This window comes from Cetorhinus maximus, chromosome 14 (assembly GCF_964194155.1).
Source record: "Cetorhinus maximus chromosome 14, sCetMax3.hap1.1, whole genome shotgun sequence".
Taxonomy (NCBI): Eukaryota; Metazoa; Chordata; class Chondrichthyes; order Lamniformes; family Cetorhinidae; genus Cetorhinus; species Cetorhinus maximus.
In genome coordinates, this window is record NC_135892.1 from 97,186,899 (window position 1) to 97,202,833 (window position 15,935).

Below are 15,935 nucleotides of genomic sequence, written 5' to 3' on the forward strand. Positions count from 1 at the left end.
TCTCAGAATCTCTTTCTCTCTACATTTATCATTCTGTTATGCCTCTGACACTTCTCTTTCTACTTACGTCTCAGCTTCCTTTGTCATTTCATCTCCAACGGAAACCTATAGCTGATTCAGGGCAAAGGCAGTAGTACAAATGACTTGGCCCCTCCCTAGCAGGCCAGATGAACACGTTGAGTTAGTGATCCAAAAATACAACCCCAGCCTTCTAGGCCCTTCCTGATTTCATATAGGCCTCCAGGGAACAAGCTGATAGGCCTGGATGGGAGGTGGACCAGGGCTGGAAGGGAGCAAGTTGGGAGGTCAGGTGTTGGCAAGTGTGATGGCTGCATTTAATGGAAAATAAGTAACTATTAATGAGCGACCCTCATTATTTCAGTGGTTGACCCTAGGGAGGGGAAAAAAAAAATTGAAATTAAAGAAAAATTACAATAACTAAACATATTGGGCTGAATCTTCGGCTCGGTGAGCGGGGTCAGGGCCCGCTCGCCAAGGTCTGAAATGATGCGGGGTGACGTCGGGTGTGCATCCCGGCGTCACTGCGTGTCATTTAGATTTTCAGTTCGGCGGACGCGCAATCGAGTCGGCTGCATGCCCGCCAAACTGTCAAAGGCCATTAATTAACTAATTAAGCCTATTTAGAAAGTTGCCCGTCCAACCTTAAGGTTGGCGGGCAGGCGAAGAGTCCATCGACCTTCGCATTTTTCACGGAACCTCATCCCGCATGAAGGGTTTATAAATTAAATAAATTTTTTCACTAAAGTTCATTGACATGTCCCAGCTCACGTGACACTGTCACGTGTCCCTCATGTCTTAATTTTTTTATTATTAAAATTTTAAAACTTAAACTAATCTCTCTGAGGCAGCCCTGTGCCTCAGGGAGATTTCTGCGCTCTTTCGTGCGCATACACGGAAGAGCACAGGCCCTGACTTGGGAACACCCACCCCCCCACCCCCAGCCCGCACAGGGAGCGCTGAGCACTTCCGGGCATGCGTCACACTAGGCGGGCCTTAATTGGCCCGCCCACGTAAAATGGCACTGCCAGACCTGATCAGGGATGCTGATCGGGTCTGTGCCCGCCCCCATGCAACACCCCACCCCTGACGGTGGGAAAATTCTACCCATTAAGTGGCTGAATTTAGAAACAATTATATTCAATGTAAGCTGAAGGTTTAAATGTGCTGAATGGAATTACTAACATGTCTTGCAAAGATGCTTGTGAAAGAGATAGACCCCAGGAACAAGAGAACAACAAAACTACTGCAAAGGAGAAATTGCAACTCCAGTAGTAAGATTATTTTAAAATAGAAGTCTACAGTAAAAAAATTTAATCCTGAGGTGCTCTATGATTGATAACAGGCTGAATTTCACTTGAAGAAAATGTTCAAATATCACAATAATTCATAAATAACTGCTTATAAGAAGGGACAAAGGTGATTTTTTTTATTTGTTTGAAATGTGAAATGTGTGTGCCGCCAGCCAGGCCAGCATTTGTTGCCCACCTTGTAATAGCTATGATACAATGTCATGATATTGAATTTGAGTTTTGCAGCAGTGGGTGGGAACAGGAAAGGGGGCTCTCCCAGTGTGCGGCATAAAATACATTAAAGTTGCTGAGAATCATGACTATATTCATTGCTTTGTTTGCAGATGGAAAATCTCATACAAGTCATTGGAAAAGAGTCCTCAAACCTGAAACAGAAGCTGATCTCCAATGTACTAAGTTTTGCTTTAGTTCAGACCTTGGAGAAACAGTCTGACCTAGATTCTTTGCCCATTGCTTTGCAAGTGTACAGTGTTCTGGAGAAAAAGCTGAAGAAACTAATTGCAAAAAATTCAAATGTGGTAAGAAGCTTTAACTTCTTTGAGGAATGTAGCAGCTTTTTCAGGGCACACATGTTACACCTTTTGAGTAAATGTATTTGCACTTAGTACACATAAGTGGGCTTCACCATCATAAATTTCAGCTAAGTTATTCAGACTAAAAACTAATTGCCTTCCATTCTCATTAGCAAATTTGTACTGACCTATTCAATATCCATTAATGCTACATTATTCTGTATTTACTCCACAACATGTACAGTGGCTTGGCACCTACTCTGAATCAACCTAAATGTTGAACAGTTGTAAATGTAAGTCACACCTTACAGTTATTTCTGTTGTAATGATATAATACAAAACCTTAGGATAAATGAAAAGGAAATGGAGAAGAGAATCTCTTGTGCCAGCAAATCCTGCTTTGTATAATTGGAGCACGAGAGAGTCAGATGAGGACAAGGTTAAACAGGTTATTGAACAGGACTTGTGCACCTCTTTCATGAAAGATAGACTAAGAACTGAGTGCACGGTTTTTAAAATTGAGATTCCAAAGGATAAATTGCAGATTTGAAGACCCCTCCCTCCCTCTTAGCCCCAAACACATAAAAAAAAATCCCTTAGTTTGCTGAATGTTTCGATATGAATTTAATCACACTCTCCATTCAATATTGCAGAAGGTTTCCCAAAAGTGGCATCTTGCTTCTATTGAAGAGAACGTGGTGCCAGCAGGCCTGCTTACAGAATATGTGGAAAATATGCAGCGTGGCAATGCTAAAAGTGCAGAAATTGGATTAATCCTTACTTTGTTGCTAAAGAAATTTATTGTTGCTTTCAAACCTCCCGAATCACTGTTGAAAGGTGAGGTATTTAAAGTGGGGTGTTGGCAATTAATGATTTGAGCGTAAATAGCGTGATCCATGTATATTCACACTTTGGAACAGGAATGATTCACTGCTTTTGATTTATTTCTTTTAAAAGGTGGAGAATAGAAGGCATCAAATGGAAGTAATGTAACCAGAATCAAATACAGTATGTTAGTTTGCTAGGAGATAAAACGGGGGCAGTTCTTTTTTTAGCCAGTTCTTCTTGAGCATGGCTGACATTTTAAAACTGTTAACTCCCATCAGCAGAATGTACTGCCGACTGTAACCTCTTTTAAAGAACTGTTTATGCAAGCTTTTTTTGTAAATGCAACTAGACAAGTATATGCCCTCTGCTTCAGAGAACTGCACATTTTCACTGGTTGTCGATCTCTGCTGATTTTAGTTTATAAGGACGTGTACCACAAAACACTTTTGACTTGTTTGAGCTTGTAATTAGCAAAATCCATAGAGTGAAGTTATGGTGCAGGACTGCATTAACAGATGTATAAAGTGCGAATCTATACAGAAGTTGTATGTTGCACCCTATCTGGAATATTGTGTGCTGTTCTACATAGCAAAATTTCTGAAACAGCATTGACACTTGTCAGGAAAGGTCTTAACATTGCCCAGACCTTGCTGTAGGCAGGCATGAGCTACTTTGTTATTGGAGAAGTCACAAATGGAGTTATCATAAGATGATCAGTGACCAACCCACTGCTTATTTTATGATAGAAGATAGTCTTTGTTGAAACACCTGAAAGATGGTTGGGTCAAGGACTGTGCCTTACAGGCAGTGATTTTTGGCCTTTGACAATCCAAACTACCTTGTGACTCCAGCCGCTTGCTTTCCCATTGATACCAGTTTTGCTCAGGCCCCTTGGTGGCAAACTTCGTTCAGTATTGCATTGACATTAAGGGCAGCTATTCTCATCTTGCCTCACTGTCATTTTCTGGCGCTGCATGACAAATTGGCAGATTTAATTGATTAAGATTTCACAACTTGTTCTAACCAGTTGTCATGACTACTCAGCTACCAGACCGAAGTTGTATTTTCTTATTACAAAGTTTCAGATCAGATCTGGTGGAATCCTGAAAGCTTGGATCGGCAAAGCTGTGATTATCTTCACCTTCTCATTGATGTGTTTGACCTTATTGTTTGTGGTGCTAGTGAAGGAAGCCATGCAAGAAGCTTCAGGACGCTTATGCAGCTTCTGTTTAAGGTGAGTTGAAACTTAATTTGTAATGTAGAGCAAGGAGGAAGAAACATGAGAAAAAAAAAATCTGGTTTGTTAGTGCAATGTTTTCTATGCAATTGATCTGGTGACATTACTTTTGTAGTTCCAATTCAAGCGTTTTGGGATACCTTTCATAATAAAACAAATATACAGCTGCATATTCCTGGTTTCCTTTTTCTACAATTTATCTTATTCTAACTCCACTAACTACATACTCTGTTTTTTGTGATTAGTTAAATAAAAATGAGAGTTTAAGAGCCAATTCAGGTGCGAACTTTGGATTCAATATTTGTCTGAACTGAACGTATAATTTAAATGGGGTGTGCAAACTGCCTTGCACTAAATGGGGTTGAGTACTAAGTGCATTTGCTTGTTTGTAGAACCATTGCATTCTCAGTGATCCTACAGTAGCTCATTATAATAGAGGAATAATTTAAGATATTGAATAAATTGCAATTAGCATTGGGAGACAAAAGTTTGTAAATCTCCCATTTGATAAATTTGTGGACTTTATTTTCCATGTACAATATATTATGAATAATAAATTGACTGACAGTCTGAAATTATGAAAAGTATAAACCTTCCTTTGATCAAGTGCCAACAAGTTAAATGATTTTTTTCATTCAAATGCAGGGAGAATAATTATATTCAGGTGTATGTAACCACTTCCTGAATTAGGGCACTGTCGGTGCTTGAGATTTTTCAGATGCATCATAAAACTGACCACCATCAGGAGGAGGAATGAGAAACTAATTTAAAGTAAATGTATAAACATAGAAGCAGGAGTAGATCATTTGGCCTTTCGAGCCTGCTCCGCCATTCAATATGACCATGGCTGATCCTCTAACTCAACGCCATACTCCAACTCTCTCTCCATACCCCTTGATGCCTTTAGAACCTAGAAATCTATCTCATTCCTTTTTAAATATATTCAGTGTCTTGGCCTCCACAGCCGCCTTTGGGAGAGAATTCCACAGGTTCAGCACCCTCTGAGTGAAGAAGTTTCCCCTCATCATAGTCCTAAATGGCCTTCCCCATATCCTGAGTTTGTGACCCATTGTTCTACATTCCCCCCAGCCAGAGGAAACATCATCCCTGCATCCAGTCTGTTGAGCCCTGTCAGAATTTTATACGTTTCAATGAGGCCCCCTCACATTCTTCTAAACTCCAGTGAATACAGGCCTAGTCGGCAAAATCTCTCCTTGTTCAACAACCCTGCCATCACCAGGTATCAGCCTGGTTAACCTTCGCTGCACTCCCTCTATGGCAAGTATGTCCTTCCTTAGATAAGGAAACCAAAACTGCTCATAATACTCCAGGTGTGGTCTCATCAAGGTCCTGTACAGCTGCAGTAAGACACCCTCGCTCCTGTACTCAAGTCCTCTCGCAATGAAGGCCAACATACCATTTGCCTTCTTAACTGCTTGCTGAATCTGCATGCTTGCTTTCAGTGATTGGTGTACAAGGCCTCTTTGTACGTCAACATTTCCCAGTCTATCCCCATTTAAATAATACTCTGCCATCCTGTTTTTCCAGCCAAAATGGATAACTTCACATTTATCCACGTTATACTGCATCTGCCATGTAATTGCCCACTCACTCAACTTGTCTAAATCGCCTTGAAGCCTCATAACATCCTCCTCACCACTCACATTCCCACCTAGTTTTGTGTCATCAGCAAACTTGGAAATATTACATTTGGTTCCCTCATCCAAATCATTGATATATATTGTGAACAGCTGGGGCCCAAGCACTGATCCCTGCGGTTCCTCACTAGTCATCGCCTGCCATTCCAAAAAAGACCCATTTATTCCTACTTTCTGTTTCCTGCTGCTAACCAATCCTCAATCCATGCCAGTGTATTACCCCACAATTCCATGTGTTTTAATTTTGCGCACTAACCTCTTATGTGCGACTTTATCAAAAACTTTCTGAAAATCCAAATACGCCATATCCACTGGTGTTCTCCCTTATCTATCCTGCTAGTTACATCCTCAGAAAAACTCCAGTTGGTTTGTCAAACGTGATTTCCCTTTCATAAATCCATGTTGATTTTGTCTAATCCCGTTGATATTTTCTAAGGGCCCTGTTTGATGTCCTAAATTGACGTATTGTACTGATAAAACATGGCTTTGTAATTCTAGCCTTTTCGATGATTATTGATATTACAGACCCACCTGAATGACCCCAGTCATCTCTTCAAGTTCTTGTCGCTTCTGTGGAGCTACAATTGTAACCTTAGCAACCAGTTAAACTGTACAATAAGTGCAGTATTACAGACTCGAGCCCTTTACTTGGGTCATGCGATACTTGCATCGCAGTCTGCAGAGGATAGAAGTCTGTTTGCATCTCCATCACTCCCAGGTATGGTCTATCTAATGGTTTCAGTCCGCTAAATTTATATGATTAAATATTTTCTATTAATTTTAAAACTGTGATGCAACTTGATTACCAAATTGTGATTTGCTTTCAGTGGTGGTCTCCTTACTCATCAGTTTAGGAAATCCTGTGAGAGAAGTGCGCCGGGGAGCTATTGCCTGTCTGCAAACGTTAACCAAAGTGCAAGAGTCTGTCTATCAAGTGGTGATTGTTAAGCTTGCCCATGTGGCGGAAGAGATTATTGCAGATCCCACTCATTTAAGTCAAGTAAGAAAGGGGACAGGGGCTATTCTATTTTTCTATTGATATCTTTGTCTAATTTGTTTTGAAATTTCATTTGGACATTGTAGTTTCATAAATATCAGCAAGTTTCTTCATATAGCTTTCATTTACTGTAATGTACTGGCCTTAAATGGGGATCCATGGAGAACATAGGAACAAGAATAAACCATTTAGCCTCCCAAGCTTCTTCCACCATGTCAATGAGATTTAGGCTGACCTGTAACCTAACTCCATATACCCACCTTAACCCCATATCGCCCTAACACCTTTGGTTAACAAAGCCCCAAATTTAACAATTTACCTAGCATTAACTGACACTTGCTTGTAGATGGGTTTCTTTACTTCATTCAAAAAGGGAGGGAGACAGAAAGCAGGAAACTACAGGCCAGTTAGCTTAACATCTGCCATAGGAAAATGTTAGAAGCTATTGTTAAAGACGTTATATTAGAACACTTGGAAAAATTCAAGGTAATCAGGCAGAGTCAAGATTTTTTTGTGAGTGGGAAATCATGTTTAACCAATTTATTGGTGTTCTTTGAAGAAGTAACATATGCTGTGGATAACGGGGAACTGGTAGATGTACTGTACTTAGATTTCCAGAAGGCATTTGATAAGGTACCATATCAAAGGTTATTGCGGAAAATAAGAGCTCATGGTGTAGGGAGTAACATATTGGCATGGACGGAAGATTGGCTAGCTAACAAGAAACAGAGGGTAGGCATAAAAGGATCTTTTTCCAGTTGGCAAGATGTAACGAGAGGCAAGCCACAGGGATCAGTGCTGGGGCCTCAACTTTTTACAATTTATATAAATGACTTGGATGAAGGGATCAAAAGCATGGTTGCTAAATTTGCTGAAGACACAAAAATAGGTAGGAAAGTGAGATGTGAGGAGGCTATAAGGAGGCTACAAAGGGATATAGATAGGTTAAGTGAGTGGGCAAAGACCTGGCAAATGGAGTATAATGTGGGAAAATGTGAAATTGTCCATTTTGACGGAAAAAATAAAAAATAAGCATATTATCTAAATGGTGAGATTTGCAATATTGCAGAGTCCTGAGATGTAGAGGGACCTGGGTGCCCTAGTGCATGAATTGCAAAAGGTGAATATTCAGGTACAGCAAGTAATTAGGAAAGCTAATAGAGTGGTTTTGTTTGTGAGGAAAAAAGTAGGGAAGTTATGCTTCAGTTATACAGGGCATCAATGACACCACGTTTGGAGTACAGTCAACTTCCGTCATTCGCTTCGCCCCCCCCACCCCCCATTGCGAATTTGTTTACCCGTGCAAATGTGTATGTACACGAAATCATGGTTCGCGGCTCCAAAACTTCACTCATCCGTGATTTAGAATGTTAAACTCTCGCCTTTCCCACGTAGAAATGGTGCACTATGCATATGCTGTCTCTGCGCATGTGCAATTTCACAGTTCGCAATTGCACCTGTCACGAGATTTCACGGGAGCAGAACCCCCGCGAACGACAAGAGTTGACTCTACTGTGTACAATATCGGTCTCCTTATTTAAGGAAGGATGTAAATGCATTGGAAGCAGTTCAGAGGTTTACTAGACTAATACCTAGAATTGTCAGGTTGTCTTATGAGGAAAGGTTAGAGAGGCTAGGGTTGTATCTGTTAGAGTTTAGAAGAGTAGGAGGTGACTGGATTGAAACATATAGGATCCTGAGGGATCTTGATAAGGTGGATGTGAAGAGGATGTTTCTTCTTGTGGGAGAATATAGAGCTTGGGGTCACTGTTTAAAAATAAGGGTCGCCCACTTAAGAAAGAGATGAGAATTTTTTTCACTGAGGTCGTGAGCCTTTGGAACTCTGTTTCCACTGCCTTTTGAGGAAGAGAGCCTTTGAATATTTTTAAAGCAGAGGTAGATAGATTCTTGATAAGCAAGGGGATGAAAGGTTATTGGAGGTAGGTGGGAATGTGGAGTTGAAGTTATAATCGGATCAACCATGTTCTTATTAAATGGTGGAGCAGGCTCAAGGGGCCGAGTGACCTACTCCTGCTCCTAATTCATATGTTCATATATTCTGAAAGACGTGACTTGAATTTGTAGGCTATGTCCCTTAGTCCTAGACTCCCTAATCAACGGAAGCTGTGTCTCTCTAACTACCCTATTAGTTACCCTTAATATCTTGAAAATATCATTCAAATCGCACGTTAATCTTCTAAATTACAGGAAACACATCCCTAGTATGTGTAATCTTTCCTCTCGCAGGTCAACCCTTGGAGCCCCGGCATCATCATTAACAAATACAGTGAATAATTGAGGCTCCAACACAGACCCCTGTGAGACACCACTGGTCACATCCTGCCAGTTAGGTTACCTGCCCTTTATCCATTCATGTACTGTGTGTGAGGTTCCACACTTAACGGTTGCAAAATTGAACTGAACAGTATGAGATGTTCCTAAGAGTTCTTACAGCTGGCAGACTCAGCAACATGGTTACTAAACTCAATATGCCTTTTCCACTTCTGATTATCTTATTTTTCAATCTTTCTGTGCACCCTAAGAGCCATTTTTCTGATTTTGTGTTTGTAGCAGGGAGCGCAGGTCAGAAGTTACGCACTTTCCATGATTTTCCTCCCTTAATGGTTATAGAATTAAGTGTAACGTGCACTCAGACATCCAAATGTGCACCCTTAGCAAATGAGGCTCCCTCTTGGGAGTATGAGGTTGAAAGTTGATTCAAACATATCCCTAATAAGATTATCCTCAGCAGGCTCAGGATTTCAGAAGTGGTCTTGTCTCTTTCTCTTCACACTCCTTTCCCCATGCCCCAGCTGCCCTTATACTTCTCAGGTTTTAGACAGGAAACAATAGGAAACCAAGGATTTTGTTTATTCCTTTATGGCTCTGCCAATGTTTTTTGCTGTCTTTAATTTCCTGTGTAACTGCACCCCAAAGGCTATTTTGTTATAAAAACAGAAAGTGTTAGAGGTACTTAGCAAGCTTGGCAGCATCTGTGAAGAGAGAAGCGCAGTTAACGTTTCAGGTTTTAATGACCTCTCATGAGAAGATTATTTTGTTCCTTTACGCCATTTGAAATCTTATCATATAAGTTTTATTTGAGTGCCCTATTCTTTCTTCAAAATGGTTTATCTTCCCGTTCCCCTTGAAGGAGCCAGGGAAATCCCACCTGAACGTGAGGAAAAGGGCTAAGCCTTGGGTAACCAAGTTTCAAGGTGTACTTTTCTGCATAGCTACATCTGAGGCTGCTACCTGTGCTGTATTGGAACAGATGGTTTATTGCTCAATTGTTCTATTTGTCCAGGCTCTGAGTATCTTATTTGAGGAACTTTTAACACCTAGTAAATCAAGATCACAGCATAAAAAGCTAACAGAAGCCCTGGAGAATTTTCTGCAATGCATAGGAGATGCTGGAAGACCATCATATGTAGCACGTAACTTGCTGAAAGCATTTGAGGTGGTGAATGGAGAGGTGAGATTTTTAAGTGCAGTTGCAAGAGAAACAATTACAGAGGTCCATGTAATTTTTTAACATTGTTTTATCCAGTCAGATTATAATTTCAAGCATATTGATGACAATTAGAGCTAGAAGTGTAATTAAATAATTAATGAAAAAGAAACTTAAAGAATAATGAAAACTGTCTCAAATCATCCATCTTAAAATTGCTAATAATTTTACTCACTTACTGTTAAGATCTCTGAAGCTGACACTCGGTTGAACGATTGTCCACTTAAACCACATTAATTGAACTTGAGTACTTCTTAGTTACAGCAATTAAGGTAATGTCATTGAGGCAGTTGCCCATATGACTGGATGATGAGCGTACGTTGGGAAGACTAAAAGCCATTTTCTCTGGTCCCCACCACAAAGTTTGTTCCATATGCACCAGCTCCATCCGTGTCCCTGGGCTTTGTCTGAGGCTGAACTAGATTGTTCGCAGCCGTATTGTCCTATTTGACCCTGAGATGAGCTGCCAATCCCATACCTGCTCCCGCACCAAGACTTCCATCACTCTAACATCGGAGATCTCCGCTTCTGTCTCAGTGTATCTGTTGAAACTCTCATCCATGCCTTTGTTATCTCCAGATTCAATTCTTCCAATGCTCTACTGGCCAGCCCCTCAAGACCCATTCACCCATCACCATTGTGCTTACTAACCTATGTTGGCTCCCAACCCAGCAGAGCCTCAATTATAAAATTCTCATCCTCTTGTAAATCCCTTCATGGCTTCAATCTTACCCATCTCTGTAACCTTCTCCAGCCCGACAACTCTTAGACATTTCTGTGCACCTCATACTCTGGCCTTTTGCAGAACCCAGATTTTAACCGCTCCACCATTGGAGGCCCTACATAAATTCATAATATTATAATAAATTGTTGTTGAATGAACTTTGTAGCTTTGTTTTAGGTGATTGCATCTGCACATGCGTGCCAAGTGCACAACCTAGTGTGGCGTTGGCACCGAAGACAATTTTTAAAAAACTGTTACAACCCAACGCTGTTAAAGAAGCAGTCTGCCTTAATTGGAAGTGTTGGAACAATTGTTGATATTGTTTGCCTTAAAATGACGCAGTTCTTTCGCACCCAGAAATCATTGGGCAAATGCATTGAATAGTGGGGCCTTTACCCATAAAAATCATGAAAGTCTCTTGAGTCGATCTTGGTCTGTGCCAAATTATCTAGGATAATGATCAGTGCTGCAGGTAGCTTTGAGAGGATGGAAGTGCAGAATTTAGTGCGAGTCACACCTTCTGATCGTTGTCCAGTGGACTCTTTCCTCATTGGAATTTGTGTCCTCACAGTTAAGTGACCTTTATTGAAGAAGAATTGAATAATTCTGTAGAATTGCCCAGTGATTGTGGAATCATTTGCTCCAACATGACAAATGGGGTGGGGTACAATGGGCAAAATATAATTAAAAGGCAGTGCCAATTAGGTGGCATTTTGTTCGCCAGGATTGGAGTTCTCCAGCTTGGTTGGCACTGCATGCTAGAATGATGATTTTGCATCCTGCCATTCTACTAAACCAAGATATGGTAAGACCAACCCGCTTAAGTGTCTTTTGGAATAATTATTAAATCGCTCCCAGAGCTTTGAAGGCACCTTTTCCTTTGGCACATTGTGTAACAAGGATACTGGGCTCATTTCACTGTATAAAGGTAGTAACATTTATGCAATGTGATATTTTACTTTTCAGATTGTACTGTCCAAGCTGTTGCCCCTAATGGAGAGACTGCTAGAGAAAGAATCTGATGCCCTTCTCAAAGATGAAGCCCTTATGCTACACACGATCCTCTCAAAGTACAATGAATATTCTGCAGCATTACTGGCAAAGGATCCACATAGTCTGAATCTTTTCATCAGTGCTTTAAATAATTCCAACGAGGTGTACAAGGGGTTACCAGCACTGCAGATCACTGCACTTGAACAGGTACTTTGTGCTGCAAATGTACTGTTCACGGAAAGCACAGCACTTTAATTTGTTATCTCCATAAGTGCTGTGTTTTCTGGGGAAAAAAATCTTTTCCAATAAATTGCTTAGTGTTAATGCTGGTTTATTGTTAGTTTGCTAATACTTATGTATATTTAGATTTGGAATGAGTAAGAACAGGTAACTACATACGCATTCAGGGAAGAGTATATATGTGTTTGCATGCACACAGGAAGAAATAATATTCTGCTTGTGCATGCATTCAGTGAGAGCTTGGCATGCTTGGCTGCATTTGTTTAGGAGTAATGCTATGCTTTTGAGTGTGCAAGAGTGTTTAGTGAAAGGCATGATATACTTCTGTGTATTCAGTTGGATAATGGTGCGAGTTGTGTGTGTGCAAGTATACTTTCAGTGGAGGGCAGCGCTGTGCTTGTGTGCATTGTATGTTCACTGAGAAGCAGTACTGTGATTGTGCATATGTGGTTCCCTGAGGGATATTGTCATGTTGATATGCATTCAATGAAGAGTGTTGCCCTTGTGTATGTGTATCCAATGAGGGATGGTGCTGCATTTTCTAAAAGATTTCCAGCATTGAGGAAAGTTTGAGAACCTAAAATGGCAAAATATATTTAAAAATTGAAATAAAAAAACACAATAGCTGGTTGCAGGACAAACCTTGTTGGCAACTGCTCATGATGGCTATAAAATTAACCAACCCACTACCAATTTGCAGAACTGTGGATACAAATTAAATTTCTGACTTTCTAAGTAATCAACCTTTAATCTGGGTTGAATCGAAACATTTCCTTTTTAAAATACCTCTTGAAAGTTAAAGAGTAAGTAAGGTGAGGTTTGGTCCTCTAGAGGAGTGACAATGGGGAGTTAATTGTAGATAGTAAGGAAATGGCAAATGAAATGAACAAATACTTTGCTTCTGTCTTCACTATAGGTGATTCAAAAAACATTCCGGTAATAGCTGTAAATCAGGAGATGGAAGGGAGAGAGGAACTTGGTGAAATTACAATCACTAGGGAAGCAGTACTGAGCAAACTGATGGAGCTGTGGGCTGGCAAGTCTCCAGATCCTGATGGACTTTATCCTAGGGTCTTAAAAGAGGTGGCTAATGAGGTAGTAGATTTGTTGGTGCTAATTTTCTAAAATTCCCTAGATTCATCAGACTGGAAAGGAGCAAATATTACCCAACTATTCAAGAAGGGAGAGAGGCAGAAAACATGAAATTATAGGCCAGTTAGCTTGACGTCTGTCATCGGGAAGATGTTAGAATCAATCATTAAAGTGGTTATAGCTGGGCACTTAAGAGAAACTCAAGGTAATCGGGAAGAGTCACCATGGTTTTATGAAAGCGAAATCATGTTTAACCAATTTATTGGAGTTCTTTGAAGGAGTAACATGTGCTGTGGATAAAGGGGAGCATGTGGACGTCCTGTACTTGGGATTTCCAGAAAGCATTTGGTAAGGTGCGGAAAGTAAAAGCTCATGGTGTAGGGGGTAACATTTGAGCATGAACAGAAGATTGGTTGGCTGGCAGCAAACAGAGTGTATGCATAAATGGGTCTTTTTCTGATTGGCAGGATTTAACTAGTGGAGTCCCGCAGGGGCCTGTGCTGGGGCCTCAACTTCTATAATTTATATCAATGGTTTAGATGAGGGGAGCAAAGGCATGGTAGCTAGGTTTGCAGATGACACAAACATAGGTAGGAAAGCATGTTGTGAAGAGGACATGAAGTTGCAGACAGATATAGATAGATAGCTGGGTGAGTGGGCAAAAAATCTGGCAGATGGAGTATAATATGGGTAAATGTGAGGTTGTTCACTTTGACAGGAAGAATAAAAAAGCAGAGCATTAATTAAACAGAGAAAGGCTGCAGAATTCCGAGTGTGTGAGAGGTGGGGATGTGAGTGTGTGTGTGTGTGAGGGAGGGGGATGTGAGTGTATGTGTGTGTGATGGAGGGGGATGTGAGAGTGTGTGTGTGATGGGGGGGGGATGTGAGAGTGTGTGTGTGAGGGGGGGATGTGAGAGTATGCGTGTGTGGAGGGGGATGTGAGTGTGTGTGAGGGGGGCGGATATGTGAGAGTGTGCGTGTGATGGGGGGATGTGAGAGTGTGCGTGTGATGGGGGATGTGAGAGTGTGTGAGGAGGGGATGTGAGAGTGTGTGTGTGAGGAGGGGATGTGAGAGTGTGTGTGTGAGGAGGGGATGTGAGAGTATGTGTGAGGAGGGGATGTGAGAGTGTGTGAGAGAGGAGGGGATGTGAGAGTGTGTGTGAGGAGGGGATTTGAGAGTATGTGTGTGAGGAGGGGATTTGAGAGTGTGTGTGTGAGGAGGGGATGTGAGAGTGTGTGTGTGAGGGGGTGATGTGAGTGTGTGTGTGAGGGGGTGATGTGAGTGTGTGTGTGAGGGGGTGATATGAGTGTGTGTGTGAGGGGGTGATGTGAGTGTGTGTGTGAGGGGGTGATGTGAGTGTGTGTGTGAGGGGGTGATGTGAGTGTGTGTGTGTGAGAGTGGGGGATGTGAGTGTGAGGGGGGATGTGAGAGCGCATGAGGGGGGGATGTGAGAGAGCACGTGAGGGGAGTGTGAGTGGAGGGGATGTCTGAGAGAGTGTGTCGGGAAGGGAGGGGTTGTCTGAGAGTGAGTGTCGAGAGTGGAGGGGATGTGCAAGGACAGAGAAAGAGATTGTGAGGGGTGTGTGTGTGGGCGCAGTGTATGTCCATAAGTCTGTCCTAGTATCCTAGTATCAGGGTTCTCATTCACCCTCAGCTGCACACACCATCATGCACTCATCCACTCTCACAGTGGGTGAGGGTGAGTGAGCAACCACACACACACTCACTCTCACTCTATTATTACTCATTGTACTCTTGCTCAGCATAGTGTTTTCATACCTCAGTTTTATTTTGAAATTCATGTTTAATGTTGTGCCAAAGTTTATCCTTTTGAAATTTGCTCATTGGCCCTTTGAGTGACAAAAATTTTGAAATGTGGCCCCCCCCCCCACCCCCCCCCAACGCGAAAAGTTTGGGCAAGTCTGACATATAGAACCTTGGTGAGACTGCGCCTGGAGTATTGTGTGCAGTATTGGTCTCCTTACCCAAGGAAAGATATACTTGCCATAGAGGGAATGCCACACAGGTTCACTAAATTAATTCCTGGGATGGAGGGATTGTTTTATGGGGAAAGCTTAAATAGACTGGGCCTTTATTCTCTGGAGTTTAGAAGAATGAGAGCCGATCTCATTCAAACATACAAAATTCTTACAGGGCTCAACAGGGTAGATGCAGGAAGGATGGTTCCCTTGTCTGGAGGCTCTAGAACCAAGGGACATAGTCTCAGAATAAGGGTCAGGCCTTTAGGACAGAGATGAGGAATTGGAGTATGTTCAAGACTGAGAGTGATATATTTCTATATATTAAAAACATCAAGGGATACGGGGATGGTGCAGGAAAATGGTGTTGAAGTGGAAAATCAGCCATGACCTCATTGAATGGTGGAGCAGGCTCGAAAGGCTAAATTGTCTACTCCTATTTCTTATGTACTTTCATCTGTTTGAAACTTTTTTTCTTTTTCCTAGATCACAAAACGGTTCTTTGCAGCACTGCCTGATGGGAAGATTCAGCAGAGGTTGCTGGGAGTGCTGTTCGACCTGCTTGTGCAATGCCAAAACGCAGTCTGTGCACAGACGATAAGCAGTGTTTTCAAGGGAGTGAGTAACGCTAGCTTTGACTATGGGGTGTTTTTGGGCTTAAACAAATTAAGGCTTATGTGACTAATTTTTCTTCAGGCTTGATTGGGACCACAATGAAGAGAACGAGCAAGGTTGCCTATTTCAAAATGTACCCATGTGAATAAGTGGCTGGGACTGTATGCATTATAATACTGCAAATCTTAAGTTTTCATCTTGTAATGCTGATGCTGACCGA

General features: G+C 41.6%; 1 protein-coding gene across 2 annotated transcripts in view; it reads left to right on the top strand.

Moving 5' to 3' along the window:
- The window catches only part of heatr1 (HEAT repeat containing 1), a 76,977-nt gene that overhangs the window by 25,503 nt on the left and 35,539 nt on the right, over positions 1 to 15,935 (top strand). For both annotated transcript variants that reach the window (XM_078557277.1, XM_078557278.1), the window contains exons 16-23: positions 1,655 to 1,849; positions 2,497 to 2,680; positions 3,757 to 3,905; positions 6,092 to 6,284; positions 6,394 to 6,566; positions 9,868 to 10,035; positions 11,762 to 11,995; positions 15,587 to 15,718. In XM_078557277.1, the coding sequence (XP_078413403.1) occupies positions 1,655 to 1,849; positions 2,497 to 2,680; positions 3,757 to 3,905; positions 6,092 to 6,284; positions 6,394 to 6,566; positions 9,868 to 10,035; positions 11,762 to 11,995; positions 15,587 to 15,718 (1,428 nt within the window). The remainder of the gene's footprint in view (positions 1 to 1,654; positions 1,850 to 2,496; positions 2,681 to 3,756; positions 3,906 to 6,091; positions 6,285 to 6,393; positions 6,567 to 9,867; positions 10,036 to 11,761; positions 11,996 to 15,586; positions 15,719 to 15,935) is intronic.